The sequence below is a fragment of the Macrobrachium nipponense genome, chromosome 6, assembly GCF_015104395.2.
Source record: "Macrobrachium nipponense isolate FS-2020 chromosome 6, ASM1510439v2, whole genome shotgun sequence".
In the NCBI taxonomy this organism is placed as follows: Eukaryota; Metazoa; Arthropoda; class Malacostraca; order Decapoda; family Palaemonidae; genus Macrobrachium; species Macrobrachium nipponense.
In genome coordinates this window covers 66454225-66477759 of record NC_061108.1, presented here as the reverse complement: position 1 = coordinate 66477759, position 23535 = coordinate 66454225, and the positions used below count along the sequence as shown (strand labels likewise).

The 23535-nt window shown below is 41.5% G+C and overlaps 1 protein-coding gene across 2 annotated transcripts in view; it reads left to right on the top strand.

The window, feature by feature from the left end:
• Window positions 1–23489, top strand: part of LOC135216382 (calumenin-A-like) — a 265917-nt gene extending 242428 nt beyond the window's left edge. For both annotated transcript variants that reach the window (XM_064251653.1, XM_064251652.1), the window contains exons 6-7: window positions 5461–5576; window positions 22532–23489. In XM_064251653.1, the coding sequence (XP_064107723.1) occupies window positions 5461–5576; window positions 22532–22720 (305 nt within the window). In that variant the 3' untranslated portion in view covers window positions 22721–23489. The remainder of the gene's footprint in view (window positions 1–5460; window positions 5577–22531) is intronic.
• Window positions 23490–23535: the final 46 nt, after the last annotated feature.

Below are 23535 nucleotides of genomic sequence, written 5' to 3'. Positions count from 1 at the left end.
CAGAAATAGATTTTTCCTTTGTCAAAATCCCTTTTCTTTTCCTGGGAAGAAATGGTCTGTAGTGATAGTTTATGTGGAAAGCAAATATAGTGGTACCTCGACATACAAAAGGGTCAACTTACGAAAAACTCGAGATACGAAAGCAAATACGAAGATTTTTTTGGGCTCTACATACGGAAATAGTTCAAGTTATGAAGGTTGTTGCTGTAAAGTCCCGAGATTCGCCCACACCACCAAGAACAATTTTAAAACTCGCGCGCCGCCAACTGAGTAAACTCGCCACCATCCTCCCGCTCTCCCATTGGTTCCTGATGCTAGTCACCCCGTAGATCTTGCTCTCCTATTGGTCAGCATCTACCCCTTGTGCTCTATGTATTCTATTGGTAAAAGGATGCTGTAAATTGAAAAACTTATTCATGCAATACATTTAATTAAAAAAAACATTAGGTAAAGATAGAATAAAGAATAGAAATGAATGGTTATTATACTGTTTGGTAGTTTCATTAGTTGAAGAGAGATAATGAAAATTTATGGCTTACTGTGTGCTAGGTAAAGTGACTGCTTGGCGATCGTTCGGTACTCGTAGGTGCTGAATGTAAACAAAAGGTGGGAAGGTTTTTTTTGTTTGTTTGTGTATTATAGTTAGTGATTAATTAATAATTATTTGAAATGAGTACATACTGATTATTTGTACATTTTATTGGCATATTCTAAGCTTTTAGCTTCTTAGGTTTAGATGTCAGAATCATAGACTAGGCTACAGTAGCAACTGCTAACATAGGCTAGGCTTATTGCTAAGGGACATATGCTAAAGTCCTAATATATGCAGTAAAAATGGAGTTGAACATTACATGCAGTTGAATATTACTCAAGTATGTATACAGTATTTTGCCTTTTTGGAGTCATATTTCTTCCATCGGATCGGCATTGTAACCCTAGAACTTGTGTTGTAAGCCTGGAAATATAATTTACTGGGGTGTTTTTACATGTAAAATGCGGTTCAAGATACGAAAAGCTCATGATATGAAGGCCGCCTTGGAACGGATTAATTTCGTATGTCGAGGTACCACTGTATATAGTTCAAGTGATATTGCTAGAATTGTGGGTTGCAGGTTGGTGGTTTTTAAATGTGTAAACCTTTTTGTATTAAGTGACAACTTTTTTTCAGGTTGGTTTATGTGAAGGTAAGAGGTGTTAATTTTTTACTGGTGATGGAATGAGTTTAAAATTATATAATTTGATTTACTGAGAATGAATTTTAGTTAACCCTCATTTATCCTTAATAGTACAGCCAAGAACCTTCTGAATATCAGAAATTTTTGGATGAGGTAAAAAGACTGCACAGATGTAAAACAGTAACTTCATACCTTTACTTCCCAACCTTGTCACTACACAGTACTGTATTCTCTAGCTTACGCTACTGGAGCTTAGGCTCTCGTATATCATTGGTTGAAACTTTTGGTAACCATATACTGATGAACTATACAGTATTTACTCATTAACATAATTATATTAATATCATGTACTTTATACTATTGTGTTCATACTTTGAATATGAGAAACTTACAGAAACAAGGCGACACGTGCCAAGTTCTGTAAGGTATGAAAACCAATCTGTGAGTACCAGAGAGAGATATGCTAAATTACTTTGAAAAGTTTATGTTTCACATTTGTTAAAATTGATTACAAGAGCTTCCTAACTTGCAGAGAGAGAGAGATAGACTTATTGATATGCAGTTTTCAAATGGTTACAATGAAGAAACAGTAAACAAGATGTAAATTTTACTTGAGCATTTTATCATGCTTTGGACTTGTGTGGACATGTAATACCTATTACCCTCAAATACATTCAAATTTAAACAGCAATAAACGAAAAAGTGAACAAGAACTAACCACAATGCCCAGTCTTTTGTTTGCAATGTATGGACAGTAATACCTATGTAATTAGGTTTACATTGTAAAAATTCAGTACTTTTGGGAATTACGTGTCAATTGCTCTTCTCACGTCTATTTACTATTGTATTGTGCATGATTATTTTAAAACAAGTAAATACCCATAATAAGTAAAATGTGATTTACATAATTTGGATAGTCAATAAATATAATGTATTACCTGCTTACCAAAAGTTTTAACCAATGATATATGATTGCTTAAGTTGATTTATGATGTTTTTTGGCCAAGTAAGTATTCATAAATTTTTGTATTCCATACTATATAGATAGAAATAAAGAAACCTAGAAAAAGAGAAAGGCAAGCGTGTACTGTATAGTTTACCTCAATGTGGTGCGTGTGTTTGTATGCACAGGTGTGTGCAAATAGACCAAGACACTGATGGGTCAAGGTTCTCTTAAAAGTATTTCAGCTCTTTGATACTTCAGCTAAAGAAAAGCTTGTTTACTACTAGCAGCTATACCCGTCCTCCAGGCGGGTTATTGAATGCATGTTCACTTCTAAATGACCTGGATCCACATATTTCCCCAGCCAGTGCTTCTGCATCACTGACCGGCTCAGGCAGCCACCGCCAGACGACAGCAGGAGCATACATGTTCCAACAGGGTGCCAGGGATTTTCATCACGAGGCCCCCCTTAAACGGTCCTTGATAAAACTTGGCCTGTAGTTACAGTCTGATATTGATGTTAAATGTGTTAGTAGTCATGTATGTTAACTCAGTGTACCACATTTGACTGCAGTTTTCCCATCATTGACCCTTTGGGCCCTAATTCCCAAGGTGGAGTTGTGCCACCTGCTGTTATCAAGGTTGGGTTTATGTAATGCTACGACCTCCTCCCCTGGTCAGAGGTCGAAGGGGTGTAGGCCTCCTGAACCCCTAATATTGTGGGAAACCCTCGGGGCCCCATACCGAGGGAGTTGTTGCCCCCCTTACTACTGAGGGTACCTTATGTCCCCCATATTGTGGGGAGCCTGTTTGTACCTTTGGAAACACTTATACATAGATGACAACTCTGAAAGTTGTAAAAAACTTAGGGAGTATGAAAAAGGGGGTTTATGACCCCTTTAGAAATGCCTATCAAATTTTGGATTTTGACTAAAACTTTCCTTTTTGGGGGAGGGAAGTTTATGGTAAAAATTTGGTAGCCCTTCCTGTCAACTATGAAAGTTGCAAAAAAGAAGGGGGTATGGAAAAGGGAGGTTATAACCCCCTTAGAAATAACTCTCAAATCACAGATTTTGACTAAAACCTTTCTAGGGGGGGGAGGGGAGTCTATGGTAAAAATTTGATAGCCCTAGCTTTCAACTCCAAAAGTTGTAAAAAATGAGGGGTATGAAAAAGCCAGGTATGGTCCCCTCAGAAAGGGCAATCAGATGTCAGATTTTGACGAAAACCTTTCTTTGGGGGAGGGAGTCTATGGTAAAAATATGGTAGCCATAGCTGTCAACCCCAAAAGTTGTACAAAATGAAAGGGGATTATGACCCTTTAAAAACTGCTCTCGGAACTTGACTAAAACCTTCCTGGGTGGGAGGGGAGTCTATGGTAAAAAATTTGTTAGCCCTAGCTTTCATAGTCTGGGCATGCAAAACGAACATACAGACAACAAACAAATTGAGTTTTATATAGATCAAAATAATTTTTTATCCAAATTTAAGTGCTCAACTTCAGTACTGTTAAAGTTATCCATCTGAGGCAGGGAGATGGGAGAGTGAGAAGGGGAAGAAACACACATAAGCAACCAATGAGAAAATAAAATTAATATAACACAGTCATGAGATAACTTTCTCAGCCATTCAAAAGTAATGTTCAAAATGATGCACAATGACATCGTTGCTCATAAGCCAGTAACAGTGATGGAAGCTCCCAAGCAGATAAAGACCCACCCAACTCTTCCCACTCACCCCTCTCAGTCCTTCCACCTCATAAGCGCTTACCCCAAAACTACCACCCATAATGTATTCAGCCACTCAAAAACAATAAGCAAAAGTATGGATAATATTGCTTATAAGGTGTCATCGCTCATCTTCTCTCCCCACCACATGCATATTTCTCAGAGTTCACCACCCCCTCAATATCCCTTTCTCAGTGTGCTGATGGCTGTAAACATTACCTCTTTCTGTGTGCAGACCTCCTGGATGCTGTTGATGTCCAGATAATGATGGATTCAGATAATAAGGAATCATTATCACTTGAGCGAAAAATATATGGCTTATTTCAGAAATTTGATTATTTCTTTGTGTTATGAAACCATCAGTAATTCTGTACTAAGAAAACTGGCCAAGCAGTATGCATACAGTATTGTCAGGAACATAGCACAAATGAATATTATTTATGGTATTCTGCTTTTTAAATACATTTGTATTTATTATACGTACTAGATGAAATATTTTATGATGTATACTGACCGTCCTTTATATAGCATACTGTATGAACTAATAGGTGATTAAATGTGGAGTTGTAATTGCTCCATCTTCATGGGGGTTAGGGTACGATTCAGCGCCGCCATTACAACGCCGATGATTCGGCACAGCCATTCCAGCGCCAAGGCAATTCAGCGACAGTTTTCTCAGCGCTAGAATAAATTCCAACTCTCTCTTTCTCTCTCTCGTGAGGGTCCCATATTGTTTGGATGGCTCTCTCATCTCTTCGTCTAAACCCGGAGTTGAGTGTCATCAAGTAGTTTGTATAATTTCAGCACTGTCATGTGGATGCTCTACCATTGCACTTACGTGATGAACTAGTCCTGCTTTTGAATTGGTTTGAAGGCAACTACATTGGTCATCCACACCGGAGAGGAATTAGGAGAAGAGCACCATTGTTTCCCTCAGATATTTGGAACATGTTTCAGAGTGCTTCAAGTAAAAGATAGAATTAATAACCATGCTGAAGTAGCGAACGACAAAGGGCTGCGTGCAGAGCTAAGAATGTTGCATCCGCCAATGTGGAATTTCATAGATGCACTGGAAAGAGTCCAAAAAGGACGTGTTGAATATTTCGAAAAGCTTACAGCTGGTCATGAGCCACAAAAAGTTACTGAAATACAGAAAGACAGACGAAAGGATATTAAAAATAGTATCCGCTTATGGCAACAGAAATGAGGTAGAGTATTTGCAAGCTGTTGCGCATAACTTATTAATCTAAGTTTCCTAATTTTGTATTTTGGACTATTTTTAACTTCTTTACTTATTTATATCAGAATCTTTGTGTAATTTTAATCAATAAAATATTGATTCCCGGAAAGTTTCGTTTAGGTAAATGTATCTGTGTTGGAACCAGTATGTGCGCAGTTTTATTTAATGAAATATTTTGATTCACGGAATGATTGTTCAAAACCTTTTTTTTTAATGAAATTATTACTATCATAATTAAAACAGTCGCGCTGAAGTGTTCGCTAAACTGGCGGCACTGAAATGGGCTACCCCATGAGGGGTAGCAATAATTTTACTCTGCATTTTTGTTGGTGGTATGGAAAACTATTTCTAACATGGTAGTACTTGATCCCATAGGTGACATGTACAGAGGAGATCCAGATGATTTAGAACCAGCATGGGTTAGCAATGAACGGGAGCAGTTTAGGCAGTTTCGGGATAAGGATGATGATGGATACCTTGATGAGGAGGAAGTAAGCTATTCATTTCTCTCATGTAGTTATAAAAGTATTTTGTATTGCAACAGACAAACCTCATTCTTTTCTTTGGCTAAAAAACTCGAAATGGCCTTAGACATGAAATTCATAATTTTGTGGTGTCTATATGCTGTAGTATGTAATGTTTTCGTTGAAATTAGTACATATGTGTAGTATTTACAATTATTATGTTAGGAATATAATTGATCATTTTCACTAAAGTAGATTGAGACTACATTATGATAATTCAGTGTTCCAATACATGTTTGTTGGTGTTTTGTAATTGTCAAACATCTCTCTTACTGAAAGTGCCCCAGCTAGTCCAAGTCCCCCAGAATTTGTTTACCCTTTAATGAAGGTTTGCCATTCATGGTCATCACTATTAATTCCTATTTAATAAAGCTATTGTTCATGTGTAAGCACTTATGTAATGTTTTTATAAGAGTGCTGTTGACAGTAATCTGAAAGTCAGAAGGCAAAACTAGTTTTCATCTAATGCAGTCAAAAAGTAAAGTAAATGCATATCAACTAGATGGAGAGGTTTCCTCCCTTTCCATCGTTAGCCATCTATCACTTTCCACCTTATTTGGAGTCAATGGCCAGCTCCAGCTTGTGCTGAAAGTAAATTCCCTATTTTAAAGACCGAGTGTTTGTATGTTGGGAAAAATACAAATTAGTTTTTAAATTTTTCATTTCTGGGCTCAGTTCGTGTCGCTTCGTGAAATAATCCTTAAGTTCATTATTTCTAGGTAAATGATACTAACATTATACCAGAGAAAAAATAAAATCAGAATAACTGACTCGCTCACCCTAAATAAAAAGAGGGTGTCGGTATGTAGCTGGGGCGAGTGAGACCACTACCATGAACCTCTTGTCATTTAGAATTCTCCTTCATCAAAATCCCCCTCCTGAGAGAGCTGATACACAGTCGGAGTCAGCAACTACTACTACTACGCTACCCACCACGCCGACTGCAGCGCCTCTGGTGGCCATCCTTTTCGTTAGCGAGCTTGGGTAAACACGTGCAACTTTTCTTCTGTGACTTTCGTGTGATTTCCTTTGGATTACCATTCATCATGGAATTAGCAGCTATCGCCGCAGCTAAGTTAAGTACCCCGAAAGGTTTTACACTAGTTTTTTGTCAGCCAGGAGCTATTTTTACCGTTTTTTAGGTCCAATAATAGTCACCTGGTCTGGCGCATGGCGGCCTTGCCCGCTCGCCTCATGTTCGGTTAGATTCTTCGGTCCCCCATACCGTGGTATCTATCCAGTGTATTTTACCTTTATATGTGGGTTCTATCACGTGATACACAAGTTCCCAAATATTTATTCATTAATTATTATTTTACATCGTATTATTCGGAAATCCATTGCCTGTGCCTTAGATCAGTGTTCATGCATGTCCCTTTATCTAGGTGTCTAGGCTTGTGAGTGATTACTAGTTATTATGTCTCTTCTAGTCCAGCCATCCTGGCCGTTGCCCTCCGTTTTACGTGTCGGCTAAGGCCAGCTCCTGAGCAGTTTGCTTGTTTTCCTTCGGGGAAATTAGCCTACTTCTCCTGGACGTCCCCTTTCTCTCTCACTCGTGATTTCCCTTTCTCTCTTTTTTACGTTGTATTTATCATTTTAGGGGTTGCATGTTAAGGGCGATCAGTTTGGCCTAGGCTAGTTTTGTTGCATTATCGCCTTTTGGTCCACTCTCGCTCACGTGGTCAGCTCGACCTAGGCTATGTTTTGTTGCATTATCACCTCATGGTCCACCTGCGCTCGCGTCGAGCCACTGATCGCCCTGGTTCCAGTCCCCTTCCCCTCCTCCCTCGTGGAGGGGGGGTGTCTGTCCTCGCTCGCTCACGGTTGCTATAGCAACCATCCTAGCAACCATCCGAGCACCACTCCCCTCCTCCCCCCTTTTAGGGGGGTCACAGGAGTTATGGACTTTAGGGAGTACTGCTGGACCGTCCATGTTCTCTATGAGCCTCGGGGGAGTTCCGGTGTGATCGGGGGAGGTTGGCCACCCCCTCTGCCCGCATCAGTCCTTCTCCGGCGTTCCTTTGTGCGGTTCCCCTTCCCCCCCTTCTCTCTCTTTCCTAGTTTTAGCTGACTCCGCCAGCTATTGAAGGGGAAGGGGGATCGGTCGGTCCTACATGCTTTCCCCGTCATGTATCGTAGTCCCCTTCGTCCGCGAACGGAGCACCCGCTTGCTATCCGAGCGCCCTGGTGGTTGGCGGAGGGGTTTTACGACGGAGCTACATGCTCCTAACTATTTCATTTATTTTATTTAGTTTTAAATTATGGATAATCCTCTCTGGTTCTCTGGCGTGTCGTACTCCTCCTTGAAACTCAACTATTTCAACCAGTCTACCAGGTCCCATGGACTCTCCCACACGGATTACAGGGGAGGATTATGCCCAAAAAATTATGCTACTCCGGCATGCAGCAGAGCATCATAAGTGTTCCTGATAGTGTATGACATTGATACTTATGTATCTATCCACTTACAGGCTACCAACTGTCAGGAGGCCGGGTGTAGCGCCGTCCTCCAGGACCCCTGCAGGCACGAGGTCTGTCGCTCACACGCTCCCTGTGCCGTCCGCCATAAGGACTAGATTGTTTGGCACCACGAAGCCTGCTCCATCTGCTACGAGCTGGTGGAACAGTTTTCGGACAGAGTAAGTATATACCGGTGTAGGTTTTCTCTTTCCTGGTATATACTATCACATAAATTTGTGTTATAATGCTATATAGTTCTAAGTTTCAAAGGTTAATGATTCGTCCTCGGGGTTTCGTTGTAAGGATTACAATGACCCTCTTTTTCAGGCTGCCGCCGTTAAGGACGCCACGTCGGCTACCCTGAAAGCCTGGGTAGGTGGCTTCGGCAAGAACGCGCCGAAGGGGCAGCCATATATCTTGGACAAGAGTATGGCTGTCCGGATCTTCCCAGGCGGTAAGTCGACTGGGTATGTGGACCCCGCCGCGGCAGCTCCGACGATCGCCACCATCCAGCAACAGGTGGAGCAGGCCCTGATGGAAGGGGGAGGCCAGGACATCTCGGCAGACGTCGCGACGCTGGACCTCAATGCAGAGCCAATGACGGTAGGTGGAGGTTAGTTATTGGTTGAGGTAGGATTGTTAGGCACCCAAGGGCTTCCCTTGGACCCTTCTGGATCTTCTTCACCTGTCCCTTCCTCTTCTTCATTCCAAGGCTTCACGGGATCAGAGATCCCTACTAGGACGCCTACTGCCTCAGTAGTCCCCAAGGTGAAGGGGCAAAGAGAGCAGAAGACCCTGGAGAGGACGTCGTCTTCTTCATCTTCTCGTAAGTCTCCGGCTCACCATCCCGGAACAGAGAAAGCGAAGACCTCTTCTTCGCATTCGAAAGGGTCAAGAGGTAAATCCTCTAAATAGAAGGTTCGCGCTCCCGCCGAGCCAGTACCTTCCTCTTCTGCCGGAGCTCCTCCGGTGACCCCTGTCGGGGCCAGTCCTGTTGGTCCCTTCGATCCTGTTGCTTTCACGGCAGGGGTCATGCAACAGGTGGGAGACATGGTCGGATCTTTGATGAATACCAGATTCGATCGAATGTTCGCCCAGATCTCCACCTCGTTGACTCAGTCCGGCCAGTCGATTCAGAATATTTCTGATCGTCTGACGGACCAGGAGAATCGACTGGCAGGGCTGAGCCAAGCGCCTCCAGCCGTTCTCCCTGTAGCAGGCGCAGGAGTTGCCTCATTGCCTGACTACAACACCCTTCCCGCCTTCTCTATGAGCAATCCTTGGAGAGTAGCAGCCTTTGCTCCCTTCGAGGATGGTATGATCTCCATCCCGGACTATGGAACTCGTCGTATCGAGGACTTTGAGTTCCATCCCGCCGGTCTACAACCGCCTTTCATGGGATATGCTAGGCTAACGGAGGCAGCTCTGAACAGGGAAGACAAGATCCCTAAGGAGACTGTTTTGTACAGTCGAGAGCAGGCTCAAAGGGAATGGGTACGATGCCTGGAAGATTGGGATTGTACCAATACCAAACTCCAAGCATTCAAGAGTCCTTTTACAATCTTTGCTACGGAGGAGGAGGCACCACTCCCCTTCACAACAAAGATAGCCGAGGTCACCATCCAAGCTGCCATGAAGGATGAACCTCTCCCTCAGCTTAGGGAATCAGACCAGACGTCCCCTCTCTTTCCAGCCTTTGGGGAACTCTGGGAAGACCTGCCAGCAACGTTCACGGTAGGAAAACTCAAACCGGACTGTGCCATGGATCAGTTCGGTGAGAGACTTCCTAGGCTACCGGATAACCTTATCCAAGCCGAATTTGAGGCAAGGACGAGGTTAGGCAGAACTTTGAATTCCTTAGTGATGACAGAGGTTGCTGCCTTGACTTACGGTTCGGAGCCTCTATTCAAGCTCCTGGCAAAGTCACAAACACAGACTGTACAGTTGGACCTGTACGAGTTTGCGGTAGCGAGACGGAACTGCAGGAAACATGTCCTGTAGGAAGCTACAATTCTGCATGAGCCGAACAAGCTGCTTTCTTCTACCATCTGGGGGGCTGACCTCTTCCCAGAATCAGCTGTAAATGAAGTGCAGCATGAGGCGACCAGGCTTAACCAAAGCCTTAGGGCTCGCTGGGGTCTTTCCAGTAAGAGGAAACCTGAGAATCCTTCTGCTGGCGCCAAGAAGCTGAAAAAGACCAAGAAGTTCCCGTCCTTCCAAAAGCAACAGCAGCAACATTTTGTTCAGGCAGTTTCGGTCTCTCAACCCGTGCAACCGGCAGCTGCGAAGGGTCAAAACCAGCCCATCCTCCTGTTGACTCCACAAAGCCAGCCCTCGACCTCCTACGCGGTTTCCCCGGCTTTCAACCCTGTATTTGAAAGCCAAACCTTTCAAGCCATTAATAGGTTTGCAAGGGGAAGCAGGGCTAGGGGTGCCTTTCGTCAGAGGGGTGGCGGAAGGGCAACCAACAGGAGGAAACACTTCCGTGGAGGGCGCGGAGCACGCCCTGCACAACAACAGTGAGATCTCTCAAGTAGGAGGGAGGCTGTTCCTCTTCCGTCACAGGTGGGGGTTCAGCAATTGGGCACAGAGCATTGTGTCCAAAGGGCTGGGATGGAGTTGGATCAAAGGTCCCCCTCCATCCAAATCTTTCCTTCAATTACCAACAAAGGAATTGACAGATCATGCGAAAGAGCTCCTTCAGAAAGGGGTAGTATCAAGAGCCAAGCATTTAAAGTTTCAAGGACGCTTATTCAGCGTGCCAAAGAAAGGCTCATCAAAAAGAAGAATAATCTTAGACTTGTCCCGTCTAAACTTATTCATTCGTTGCGACAAGTTCAAAATGCTGACTATCTCGCAGGTGCGGACCTTACTTCCCCGTGGGGCCGTCACCACCTCTATCGATCTTACAGACGCATACTATCATATCCCAGTCGCGAGACACTTCAGGTTGGGAGACCAGGCATTCTCTTTCAAAGTGATGCCCTTCGGGCTGAATGTAGCCCCCATGGTATTCACAAAAATAGCGGAAGCAGTAGTACAACAACTGAGATCACAAGGGATAATGCTAGTAGCGTACCTCGACGATTGGCTGATTTGGGCGACAACCGTCGAGGAATGCCTCAGAGCCACAGACAAAGTAATCCAGTTTCTGGAACATCTAGGGTTCCAAATAAACAGAACAAAGTCCAGACTCACGCCGGAGTCTCGTTTTCAATGGCTCGGCATTCAATGGGACTTGACCTCCCACACTCTCAGTAAGGCAATTCCTCAAGTGCAAACGAGCATCAAGGAGAAACCAGGAAAGGATCCTAGGTTCACTCCAGTTTGCATCAGTAACAGATGTTCTGTTAAAAGCAAAACTGAAAGACATAAATCGAGGCGCTCAAGAGCAAATGTCAAATCTCGAGACAAGTTGTCAGTAATCCCGCAGATTCTTCGCAATCATCTCCGCCCATGGGCGGAGACAAAGAACCTGTCCAAATCAGTTCCTCTTCAGTTCCCCCCCCCCCCCCCCCCCGGCGTTGGTTATCCACACAGATGCCTCTCTAAGCGGGTGGGGAGGATATTCCCAGTTCAAGAAGGTTCAAGGAACGTGGTCATGTCAGTTCTGCCAGCTTCACATAAATGTATTGGAAGCCATGGCAGTATTTCTCACTCTGAAGAGGCTTCTTCCAGCAAAGAACTCTCATATAAAGCTGGTCTTGGACAGCGCAGTAGTAGTGCACTGCATCAACAGGGGAGGATCCAAGTCAAAACATGTGAACCATGTCATGATAGCCATTTTCTCTCTAGCAACCAAGTACAAATGGCATCTATCCTCCACCCATTTAGCGGGAGTAAGGAACGTGATAGCGGACGCTCTGTCTCGATCAGTTCCTCTAGAATCAGAGTGGTCCCTGGACAAGAAATCATTCCAGTGGATACGCCGGAGTGTTCCGGGTCTCCAAGTAGATCTATTCGCATCTCAAGCGAACCACAAGCTCCCTTGCTATGTGGCCCCCAACCTGGACCCTCTGGCCTATGCCATAGACGCCATGTCCATAGATTGGAATCAGTGGGAGAAGATATACATCTTTCCTCCAGTGAATCTTCTATTGAAAGTCCTGAACAAACTCAGGACATTCAAGGGACAAGTAGCTCTAGTAGCCCCGAACTGGCCCAAGAGCAACTGGTATCCTCTGCTTCTGGAATTGGGTCTCCGACCTCGACGGATCCCCAATCCCAAACTATCTCAGTCAGTACAAATGAGGACTGTGTTCGCTTCCTCAGGAATTCTCAAAACCCTAACTTTATGGACTTCATGAAGTTTGCGGCTAAAAGAGATGCAAATATTGATCCTCAGAATATTCTTTTCTTAGAATCAGATAAGAGAGAATCAACTTTGAGACAGTATGATGCTGCTGTTAAGAAGTTAGCAACTTTCCTGAAGGAAACAAACACCAGAACCATGACAGTCAACCTGGCTATATCCTTTTTCAGATCTTTATTCGAAAAAGGATTAGCAGCTAGTACTATCACCACTAATAAGTCAGCTTTAAAGAAAATCTTTCAGTTTGGTTTTAAAATAGACTTAACAGACTCCTACTTTACTTCTATTCCTAAAGCCTGTGCTAGGCTGAGACCTTCTGAAAGACCTAGTTCAGTTTCATGGTTCTTGAATGACGTTCTCAAGCTGGTTTCAGACACTGACAACGTTTCTTGCACATATATAATGCTACTGAGGAAAACTATTCTTACTAAGTTTGGCCTCAGGAGCCAGAATATCAGAACTGTCGGCCCTCTCCAGAGATGCTGGACATGTAGAATCCCTCCCCTCAGGAGAAGTCTTACTGTCTCTAGATCGTAGTTTTCTGGCAAAGAATGAGGACCCCTTAATGAGGTGGGCCCCTTGGAAGGTCATCCCTCTTCCACAAGACCCTTCTCTTTGTCCGGTGACAACCTTACAAGCCTTTCTGTCTAGGACATCCTCTAGATCCTCGGGCCCCCTCTTCATGAGGGAAAAAGGTGGTACTATTTCAATAAAGGGAATTAGGCAACAAATCCTTTACTTTATTAAACAAGCAAATCCTGACTCATTCCCCAAAGCCCATGACATCAGGGCAGTAGCCACCTCCATTAATTATTTCCAGCATATGAACTTTGATGATTTAAAGAAGTATACAGGCTGGAAATCGCCGACAGTTTTTAAGCGTCATTATTTAAAGTCCTTGGAATCTTTAAAATTTCCGGCAGTGGCAGCGGGAAACATAGTTTCCCCTGACACTGCTCAGTAGTTGTAGTCGAAGATCCAGATCTCCTTTCTACCTGCCTCAACTAACAATGCACCTAACCCTACCGTTATGCTCTTTTGGTCCTTCAGCCTTAGCTGCTTAGAAGGCTACATATAGTGGTGTGTCCCTTATTTTTTTGCTAGGGGCACCCACAACTATATTGTATATATAAAGCTTTTGTAACTGATCGGTGTTGCTCCCCTTATTTTTATGCTAGGGAAGCACACCAACATGTAATTGAGATGCTGTTTGTAATTTTCATATATAAGTTTCAGTGAGGATTCTTCCTTTATGTACTATTTTATTGAACCTCACTTGTATTAGATAAGTTATCATAAGTTAGTTTAAGTATAATTTTAAGGTTAACTGTATATAATTTGTTTCATTAGTTTAAGTTAACTTTATTTTATGATAACTTGTAAGCTCTCAATCAGATTATATTTACTCTTTTTACTTCCTTTGTTTTATTGAGACCTTTCTCTTTTTATTTTTCAATCTTGTGCTAATTCTCTGGTACTATTTCACGAAGCGACACGAACTGAGCCCAGAAAAGGGATTTTGACGAAGGAAAAATCTATTTCTGGGCAAGGGTTCATGTCGCCCAGTGAGATCCCCCCCTGTTACCCGCCCTGCAGCCCAAGATTGGCATCTAACTACAAGGATGGCCACCAGAGGCGCTGCAGTTGGCGTGGTGGGTAGCGTAGTAGTAGTAGTTGCTGACTCCGACTGTGTATCAGCTCTCTCAGGAGGGGGATTTTGATGAAGGAGAATTCTAAATGACAAGAGGTTCGTGGTAGTGGTCTCACTCGCCCCAGCTACATACCGACACCCTCTTTTTATTTAGGGTGAGCGAGTCAGTTATTCTGACATCCTCCTGATTTTATTTTTTCTCTGGTATAATGTTAGTATCATTTACCTAGAAATAATAAACTTAAGGATTATTTCACTGGGCGACACGAACCCTTGCCCAGTAATAGATTTTTCCTTCGTCAAAATCCCTTTTTTATCTATACGTACAATAATCCTTTTTCTCCCACAGGCTGGTTTGTCGTAAAGACCCCATTCTTTTTCCTTCCTTCATCTGTTTCCCATATTCATCAAGCAATTCTTCACCTGTTTCTTATATTCATCAAACCATTCTTCATCTGTTTCCTATATTCATCAAGCCATTGAAGAATATAGTAATTTGTAAAGAAAGTTGCTTTAACTTTAATGCCTCCCCACTTCTCTAGTCTGTACATAAAGTCGAAAAGTGAAAACTTTCAAAAGGAGAGATAACCAGATCCTTAATTAAGAAAGTCATGCCTTATTGTCTAATAGGTGCTGTTCTTTCTTGTAATGATTACTTTCCAAGGACATATTTTTGGTTTGGTTTGTTTATCATCAGGATAAAACAAATTTGATTTTAAAAAACTAGCAAAGGTGGACCAATGGTCCCTTATCACTGGAAACAAGTTTTTTGAAGAGATAAAAATGCAACTTTTGCAGAAATTCATTTTTATAGGGACATCCTTTTGTTTTCTTTAATGTTTTAGACTTTTCAAAACAGTTGTTGCTACTGAAATACAAGCCTGAAGTTCTTCACATAGGATTTACCTTGCGAACATGATTTGGAATTACCATTTAGCTTTCAGACAAGGTTGTTAACTATCAAAAGGTTGGGGGAAGCCCCACCCACTTGTTGGTATGCACTCCACTTTGCTGCCAGCTGCCATTGTATATAGATGTAGGTGTGAACTCTGCCCAACTTGCCTTTAACTTTCTTTAATGGTTTATCTTTGAATATATTACCTTTGTATTATTGTTGAGATTTTCCTGATTGATGACGATGAGTCTAACCCCTCAATCACCTAAGCCTTCTACCTTGGAAAGGAAAACTCAAATTTTCAGGTGCTGCCCAGGGATGGACAGACCTTGTAATAGGTCTCTCTTTCATTGAGGTAGATTCTCACACACCGTGCCTCCTACAGGAAACATGAGTGCAATCAATCAGGTCCATGTTCAGAGTGCCATATCAGAACAGTGGGTGAGGTTTGCTAGGAAAAAAAGAAGGAGAGAGACTGCAGTGCTCCATCAGTGACACTGAAAGTCATCTTCAACACTTTTCCTCCACCTGCCAACCTCCCACTCACTGTTATTACTCCCAAGCGAGTAGTTTCTCCCTAGCTGACGGTGTCCAGCTTGGCCTCTCACTTGGGGCCTCTTTTCACTCTTAGGGAGAGCTTTCCTGAGAAGCCCAGGTAGTTGTGGTCCTCCTTTGGTAACATGGAGGACCCCAGCCTTTCATCCCTTATAGACCATCTGAAGGCAAGAAGGTGTCTCCTGTTATCACTTTACGGTGACTGTGACCACTTTGAAAGTCACTGTCAGCACTAGCTCTTGAACTACCCCCACCCTCTTGTTATCTTCTCACATACCTTCGGTGATGTGCCAGTAGATGTTGCCTGTGTCTGTGTCTTTGGAGATGTTAAAGTCATTGTCATCATCTTCATCGTCAAGTGCTGTCATCTTCTCCTCTTCGTAATAGTTATTGGAGGAAAAATTAGCCTGCTACATTTCCCTGCAGGAATTCTTATCGAGCTTTTAGCAGTCGATCGTCTGCTGCAGAATGACAGGGCTCACGCTAATGCTGCAGACTGACAGGGCTTGCACTAGTGCTAACTCGAGTACCGTCATTCTCATTGCCAAGCCTTAGAGCAACATGGTAGTGACATGGACCGAAGACCTGGGTAGTAGATGTCCGCCAGGAAGGGTATCTAATACCCTTCGAGTTTCCAACACTCCTCACTTTCACAGAAATGCGCAGTAAAGTTTGTGAAGGATCAGTCTCCAGGTTGAACCAAATAGTTGGCCAGACCCGGTTCAAGATGGAAACTGTTCACTCAGCATGCTTTGCTTTCAGTGGGCCTAAAGGATGCATATTTTCAATTATCCATCCATTGGTCCTTCAGAAGCAGCTCTGCTTTACCTAAAGGGGGGATGGTGTTCTAGTTTAGGGCGTTCTGTTTCAGATTCTCAGCTGCCCCACAAGTGTTTACTTGGGTGTTCACACTGATTATTTCTTGGAGCCTTTCACACTGGATATGTCTATTGAGGTATCTAGACAAGCTCGTTGCCACGGAGATCATCTCCTGGAATATTGTCACAACCTCGGTGTGATAAAGTTCAAGTAGTCAGATCTTGAGCCCAAGCAGAGGGTAAAGTACCTGGGCATGCTGATAGACACAGCAGCAGTGATACTAATTCCATCAGACTGTGGAGCAGCTAATTCAGGGAGGTAGGGCAAAAGTTTCTGTCTTGACAATGACAACCTGCTTGACAGTTGCAGATTTTTATGGGTCACCTATTATCTTTGGAGCTGATCACTCATGGGCGGCTTCATCTCCATTACCTTCAGTGGAGGTTAAAGCAGTTCTGGTCTCTGACAAGAGATCCTCCTTTCTTTCTGGTTCCTCTCTTGGAGGAAGTAAGGAGAGATCTAAGTTGGTGGTTTGATGTCAGGAACCTGGATGTTGGAGTGCCACTCATCACTCCCCCTCCAGAAACACTTCTGTTTTCAGAGGCATCCAACAGTGGGTGTGGTTCACACCTGAATGAGTTGTCAAGTGTTGGGGGCCAAAATGACAAGGACCTCCACATGAATATCCTGGAACTGAAGGTTACTTTTTAGACTCTTCAGGAGTTTCAGGATCGAATGATGGGACCTCTTTGGTGTTGATGAACAACACCACCACAGTAATGGCATTTGTCAACAAGTAAATGGGACTGGTGTCCATCCAGCTACACCAGTTGGCAGTGCAGGTGCAAGAGTGGACAGTAGCTCACTATGTAGGGCTGCTAGCCAGGGTACCTGGAATGTAAGAGCAAGCTCAGTCGCCAGAGTTAGGTGATAGGGACAGAATGGTCCTTACACCCAAACAAAACAGACAGGTGCTCTGAGCTTTTAGTGGCTCAGAGCATCAACCTATTAGCCACCCAGCACATCAGGAAACTACGAGTGTTCTGCTCAATAGTGCCGACCTATGTGCTGCAATAGAGGATATTTTCCAGTACCCATGGGACAATCTAGTGGCTTACTCCTCCCATCCGTTTTGCTTGATTTATTGAGTAATCAGCAGTGTTTGCTACCACAAATCTCAGGTTGATTTTAATGGCCCCCAATTGGTCACATGCCAAGTGGTATCCAGACCTGTTTGTGCTGCTATCTGAGGTTCCGAGAGAGATTCCCCCGTTGCACAACTTTCTGTGCAAGCCACACATGGAGAGATATTTCCAGGCTGTGGAAGCACTAACATTTCACTCCTGGAGACTATCCAGTACCTATGAGCAAGTGACTTGACTCACTGTAAAATGAAGATGTCTGGATCCCTTTGGAAATCCTCAACATCTGTCTACCAGGGAAAATGGGTCATCTTCAGTATATAGTCTGATGTCGTCAATGGAGTATCTCTCCAATCAGAGCAACTTTTCAACAGCTAGTATACTTTCTTGTTTGTCTTCCCAGAGAGAAGCTTCTCTCATTCCTGGCCAGTAAGGGCCACAGGTCTGCCTTGGGCAAATCCTCAAGTTGAAAGGAGTAGATCTCTCTTGCTCATGGGAGATCTCCATGCTCCTGAGAAGCTTCAAACAGTCTTGGCGCCACAGAGAACTTGGGCTCCTTGTGCAAGATGTAACTCTCGTCCTTAGAAGCCTTACTCGTTACCCACACAAGTGTTTGAGAGAGTTTTCAGACAAGGATCTGACCCTCAAGACTGTTTTCCTTCTTGCCTGGCTTTGGCAAAGTGAGCATGCAAGCTTCATGTCCTCTCTTTTGATGTCAAACACTTGAGGAGATGGGGATCCGTATTGCTCGAGTTTGTCCCAGAATTCGTAGTGAAGACTCAGAATCCCTCAGTCTCTTCGACATCAAGTTCGAGTTCTTTTTTATCCTCTCCCTTGAGGATTCTTCGGTAGTAATCCAGAGATGATGCCACTACAGAACCTAACTTAAGAGAACTCAACCGAGAAAGAGGTGTCCAAGAACACGATCCCTTTCTGGTTAAATGAGACAATCTTGTGGGCATATGCCTCATCAGGCAAGGAAGACAGTGGAGTACAGTCCAAGGCGAGAGCTCAGGAGGTCAGGGGCAACTCTGACTCTAGCATTCTGAAAGAACCTATCAGTTTAACAGGTGTTACAGTGTGATCATGTCAGACCGCATTCTCTTCGTTCTATCTTTGGGATGTTGCCCACAAGCCCTTGGATACTTTATCCTTGGGTTCTATGGTGGTTGCCAAAAAATTTGTGTAATTCACCCAGTTCCCCCTAAGGGGACAGGTTTCATCTTGTCTAAGGTAGTATTCAATTCCCTTGTCCCTTCTCCTGTCTCTCGCTTAGGGTAGAGAGTCAAGTTGCAAAGCCAGTATGCACTGGATGGGCAAGATTTGCAGGCGAGTTGCTTGATGGGGCACTGTGTTCATCTTTTACATATAGATTGATTGGACACATGCCCCCCCTCTCTCTCTAGACGGGGGGGGGGGGGGGAGGGACAAGCAATAAAACTAACCCATTGTTTTTAATAGCATTTTGTATTGTCTGTGGCACATACTGGTTCTTTCAGCTTTCACCAGGTAAAGAAGCAAGCTCTGTACAGTATGGCCAGAAGTCCAGTTGTTGCAACTTCCCATATGTTCAATGACCTAGAGGTGCAGGATCACATTGATGGAAATTACCTGTTGTTAAACAGTCCACACGGCTTCAGGCAAAGCAGATCCTGCCTATCAGACCTCATGGAGTATTTCCATAACATGCTTGGTATATATGACAGTAGTAGAACAATAGATATACTCTACTTAGATTTCCAAAGTTCCACACAAGAAACCAATGACAAATGTTAGAGCTTTAGAAATTGTAGGAGAAATAGCAGACTGGATCAAAGACTGGCTAACTAATAGAAAACAGAAATTCATAATAAACGGTGAAGAACCATAATGGGCAGATGTGACAAGCGGAATTCCTCATGTTCTGTCCTTGGCCTACTCTTGTTTTTTATTTGTATTAACCCTCTTACGCCGGAGCGGTAAATAAAAAATTGTCTCCCGTGTGCCGGAGGGGTTTCGGAGTGAGCGCGGAAGCGGAAAAAATATTTTTTTCAAAAAATCACAGCGTGCTTAGTTTTCAAGATTAAGAGTTCATTTTTGGCTCCCTTTCTTGTCATTGCCTGAAGTTTAGTATGCAACCATCAGAAATGAAAAAAATTATCATTATCATATATAAATAATGCGATATATGATAGCGCAAAAACGAAATTTCATATATAATTGTATTCAAATCGCGCTGTGCGCAAAACGGTTAAAGGTAACAAGTTACTTTTTTTTTTTGTAATGTACACTAAATTGCAATCATTTTGGTATATAACACATTGTAAAACGATAAAAGCAACACAGAGAAAATATTATCACAAAATAATGCATGAATTTGTAACGCGCGGACGTAAACAAATATTTTTTTCAAAAATTCACCATAAATCTAAATATTGTCCTAGAGACTTCTAATTTCTTTCAAAATGAAGACAAATGATTGAATATTACTATACTGTAAGAGTATTAGCTTACAATTGCAGTTTTCGACCATATCTGACGAGTTAAAGTTGACCGAATGTCGAATTTGTTTATATATATTTTTTATATGCAATTATTTCAAAAATAAGAAAAGCTACAACCTTCAAATATTTTTCGTTTTATTCTACATGAAATTGCGCACATTTTCATATATAAAACTATGAAATGCCTAATATGAAACGGAGCAAATATTCCGAGAATGGGACGTACGTATTTCGGAGATTTGTGGCGGAGAATCCGCGCGCGGAGAGAAGGAAAGATTTTTTTTTAAATTCACCATAAATCTAAATATTTTGCTAGAGACTTCGAAGTTGTTTCAAGATGAAGATAAATGACTGAATATTACTAGACTATAAGAGTTTTAGCTTACAATTGCGTTTTTCGACCATTTCGGTAGAGTCAAAGTTGACCGAACGTGGTTTTTTTTCTATTTATCGTGATTTATATGCAAATATTTCAAAAATGAGAAAAGCTACAACCTTCAATTATTTTTTGTTGTATTCTACATGAAATTGCACACATTTTCATATATACAACTTTATGTAACGGCTAATTTAAAATGGTGCAAACATTACCACAATCGTACGTATGATTTTTTCGGAAGAGTTACCGCGCGGACGTAAAGAAAATGTTATTTTTTTCATAAATTCACCATAAATCGAAATATTGGGCTAGAGACTTCCAATTTGTTGCAAAATGAAGGTAAATGCTTGAATATTACTAGAATATAAGCGTTTTAGCTTACAATTGCGTTTTTCGACCATTTCGGTAGAGTCAAAGTTGACCAAAGGTTGAAATTTTGGCAATTATCGTTATTTATATGAAAATATCTCAAAACTGATAAAAGCTACAACCATGGGTTGTTTTTAGTTGTATTGTGCATGAAATTGCACACATTTCCATATATAAAACTTTATATAACGGCTAATTTTAAAATGGTGCAAACATTACCACAATCGCATGTATGATTTTTTTCGGAAGAGTTACCGCGCGGACGTAAGGAAAAAGTTTTTTCATAAATTCACCATAAATCGAAATATTGTGCTAGAGAAATATTGTTCCTTTTAGTTGCAAAATTAAGGTAAATGATTGAATATTACTAGAATATAAGCGTTTTAGCTTACAATTGCGTTTTTCGACCATTTCGGTAGAGTCAAGTTGACCGAAGGTTGAAATTTTGGCAATTATCGTTATTTATATGAAAATATTTCAAAACTGATAAAAGCTGCAATCATGAGTATTTTATTGTTGTATTCTACATAAAAATGCGCACATTTTCATATATAATACTTCATGTAACGGCTAATTTACAATGGTACAAAAATTATGTCAAAGTGACGAAATAATTTCGGAGATGTGTCACAGATACTTTTTAGTGCGGCAAGAAAGAAATTCGCGCTTGCGCGCCTGCGTAACGATTGTAAACAAAATAACACCTTGATCCGTGAACTCCCAGCATCCCCCAAGGCACGTGATTCAAAAGTTTTAGGCTGGTAGGCCTATAAGTATTTTTCCGCGAATTTTAAAAAAAACTTTTGTAAGTCGACGTAAAATACGTCCAGTCGGCACACGGGAGACAAAAAATGTTGACGTAAAATACATCCAGTCGGCGTAAGAGGGTTAATGACATTGATGTAGGATTAACTAGCAGGATAGCCAAATTTTGCAGACGACACCCAACTAGGTGTAAATGCAGCAGACAGTAGAAAGTTTAAGAAATGATCTAAAGAAAATAGGAGTGGTCAAAAAGATGGCAAATGCCTTTTAACTTGGATAAATGTAAAGTGTTACAGATAGGAACAAACAACCCTGATTCTGATAAAATTTTTCAAGAGGATTCCAGATATGCTCTACTTTTCTTTTATGATGAAAAATAACAATGCTAGTATGGTTCAAACAATGCCGGGCCATTGTTGCCTGCCGCAAGGCACTAGCCAGGTCATATAAAGCAAATTATGGGTTGTATCTTATATAAATTTTAGTGTTGCAGACTTAAACTATAAGTCATTTACATTTTTTTATTGTGTAACAGAATGTAAAATTTTGATTTATTTGGTATGAGTTTCTATGATAAAATCTTGGCCCTTTATTATATTGTATGGTAGTGTGAAATTGTGGTTTCATATTTATTTGCACAATTTCCTTGTATCTTTCATTTTCATTGACCATCGTATTGCATTGGGATTTCTGAGCTCCTAACTTTTATGTGGTTTTTCATGTTTATCAGGTCTTTTGACAGGAAATAATAATTTTTATTATCTTGGCAATCCACTGATTTTATTTGGTAATTTAGTTATGTTTTATAGTATTTGTAAATAATTGAACCAAATATTTTAAGATTTCCTAGATTGTTCGGTGAGGTTCTTAAATGCATAGCTTGTGATTTCCTTTTTAAACAATATATGATATTACTGTAACAAAATCAAGATTATGATTGTCATATTTTCATGCAGCTGTAGAGGCCAGTGGTACACATGGTTTTATAGGATTCCAGGGCTTTTAAGTGATTTGAAGTTGGAGATTATCATGTTATACAAAAAGGCAGAGCCTAATCACAAAATATTATCAAAGTCATACTTGTCTTTTCAGGTGAAAGGTTGGATTATTCCTCCTGATTACAACCATGCAGAAGCTGAAGCCAAGCATCTTATATATGAAGCTGATGGTGATGGGGACAGGCAGCTAACAAAAGAAGAAATCTTGATCAAATATGATGTCTTCGTAGGTTCTCAAGCAACTGACTTTGGTGAAGCACTTGTTAGACATGATGAGTTTTAATGATTAACTTTTTATACTTTTGGAATAGCATAGACATTAGCTATGAAGTAACTGCTATTGTGACCCCTCATATTTTTTTAAGCTTTAAGCAAATGGAATTTAGATTACTTAGGTTACTAATGGTAGATGGATATGAATGAGACTGGGTTGTTAATGAGTTTAGCCAGTATCAGAGGTAAGAAATGGAAACGATCTTTTGGTCATTTTTAGAAATGTCCTTTTGTGTTTAATTATATTTTTCACCTAATTTCAGTTAAACTAATACACATGTAACAAGACATAGTTTTGAGAATGAATTTTGTAGATTAGTTTATTTTTCATGTGGTCAGAACTTTTTCTAGGTTTTTAGAATTTAGTCAGATGGGATATAAGAAATTGTCTAGTTGTGGTTGGAAAAGTCATAACAAAGTTTCTAGTATGAAAGTTAAGCACTAGCAGGCATTTGTTAATGCTAGCTTTTGCTCTCTACCGAAATGCCTATAAAAGTAAGCTCTGTAAATGAGTAGTAATTTCTATATTATATGAATAAGCCGTTTTGTATTGATTGTTTCAGACTCCAATTATAAAGATGCAAGAGAGCTCAGAGAATGTACAAATGAAATGATATGGGTTTTCAATGCTTTGTTATTGTGTATCGTAATTATTTATTTTTCTTCTGTCATTTTTCAGTTTTTCAGTATTAGGAAGAGTGCCAGTCAGTGGTACAAAATCTGCATTGCATTATTATGTGAAGATTTGTATATTTTATAACAAATAAACGTTGATATTATTGAGTCTTTTTCTGCAGCACATGGTTTCACCTCAAGTTTTGGAAA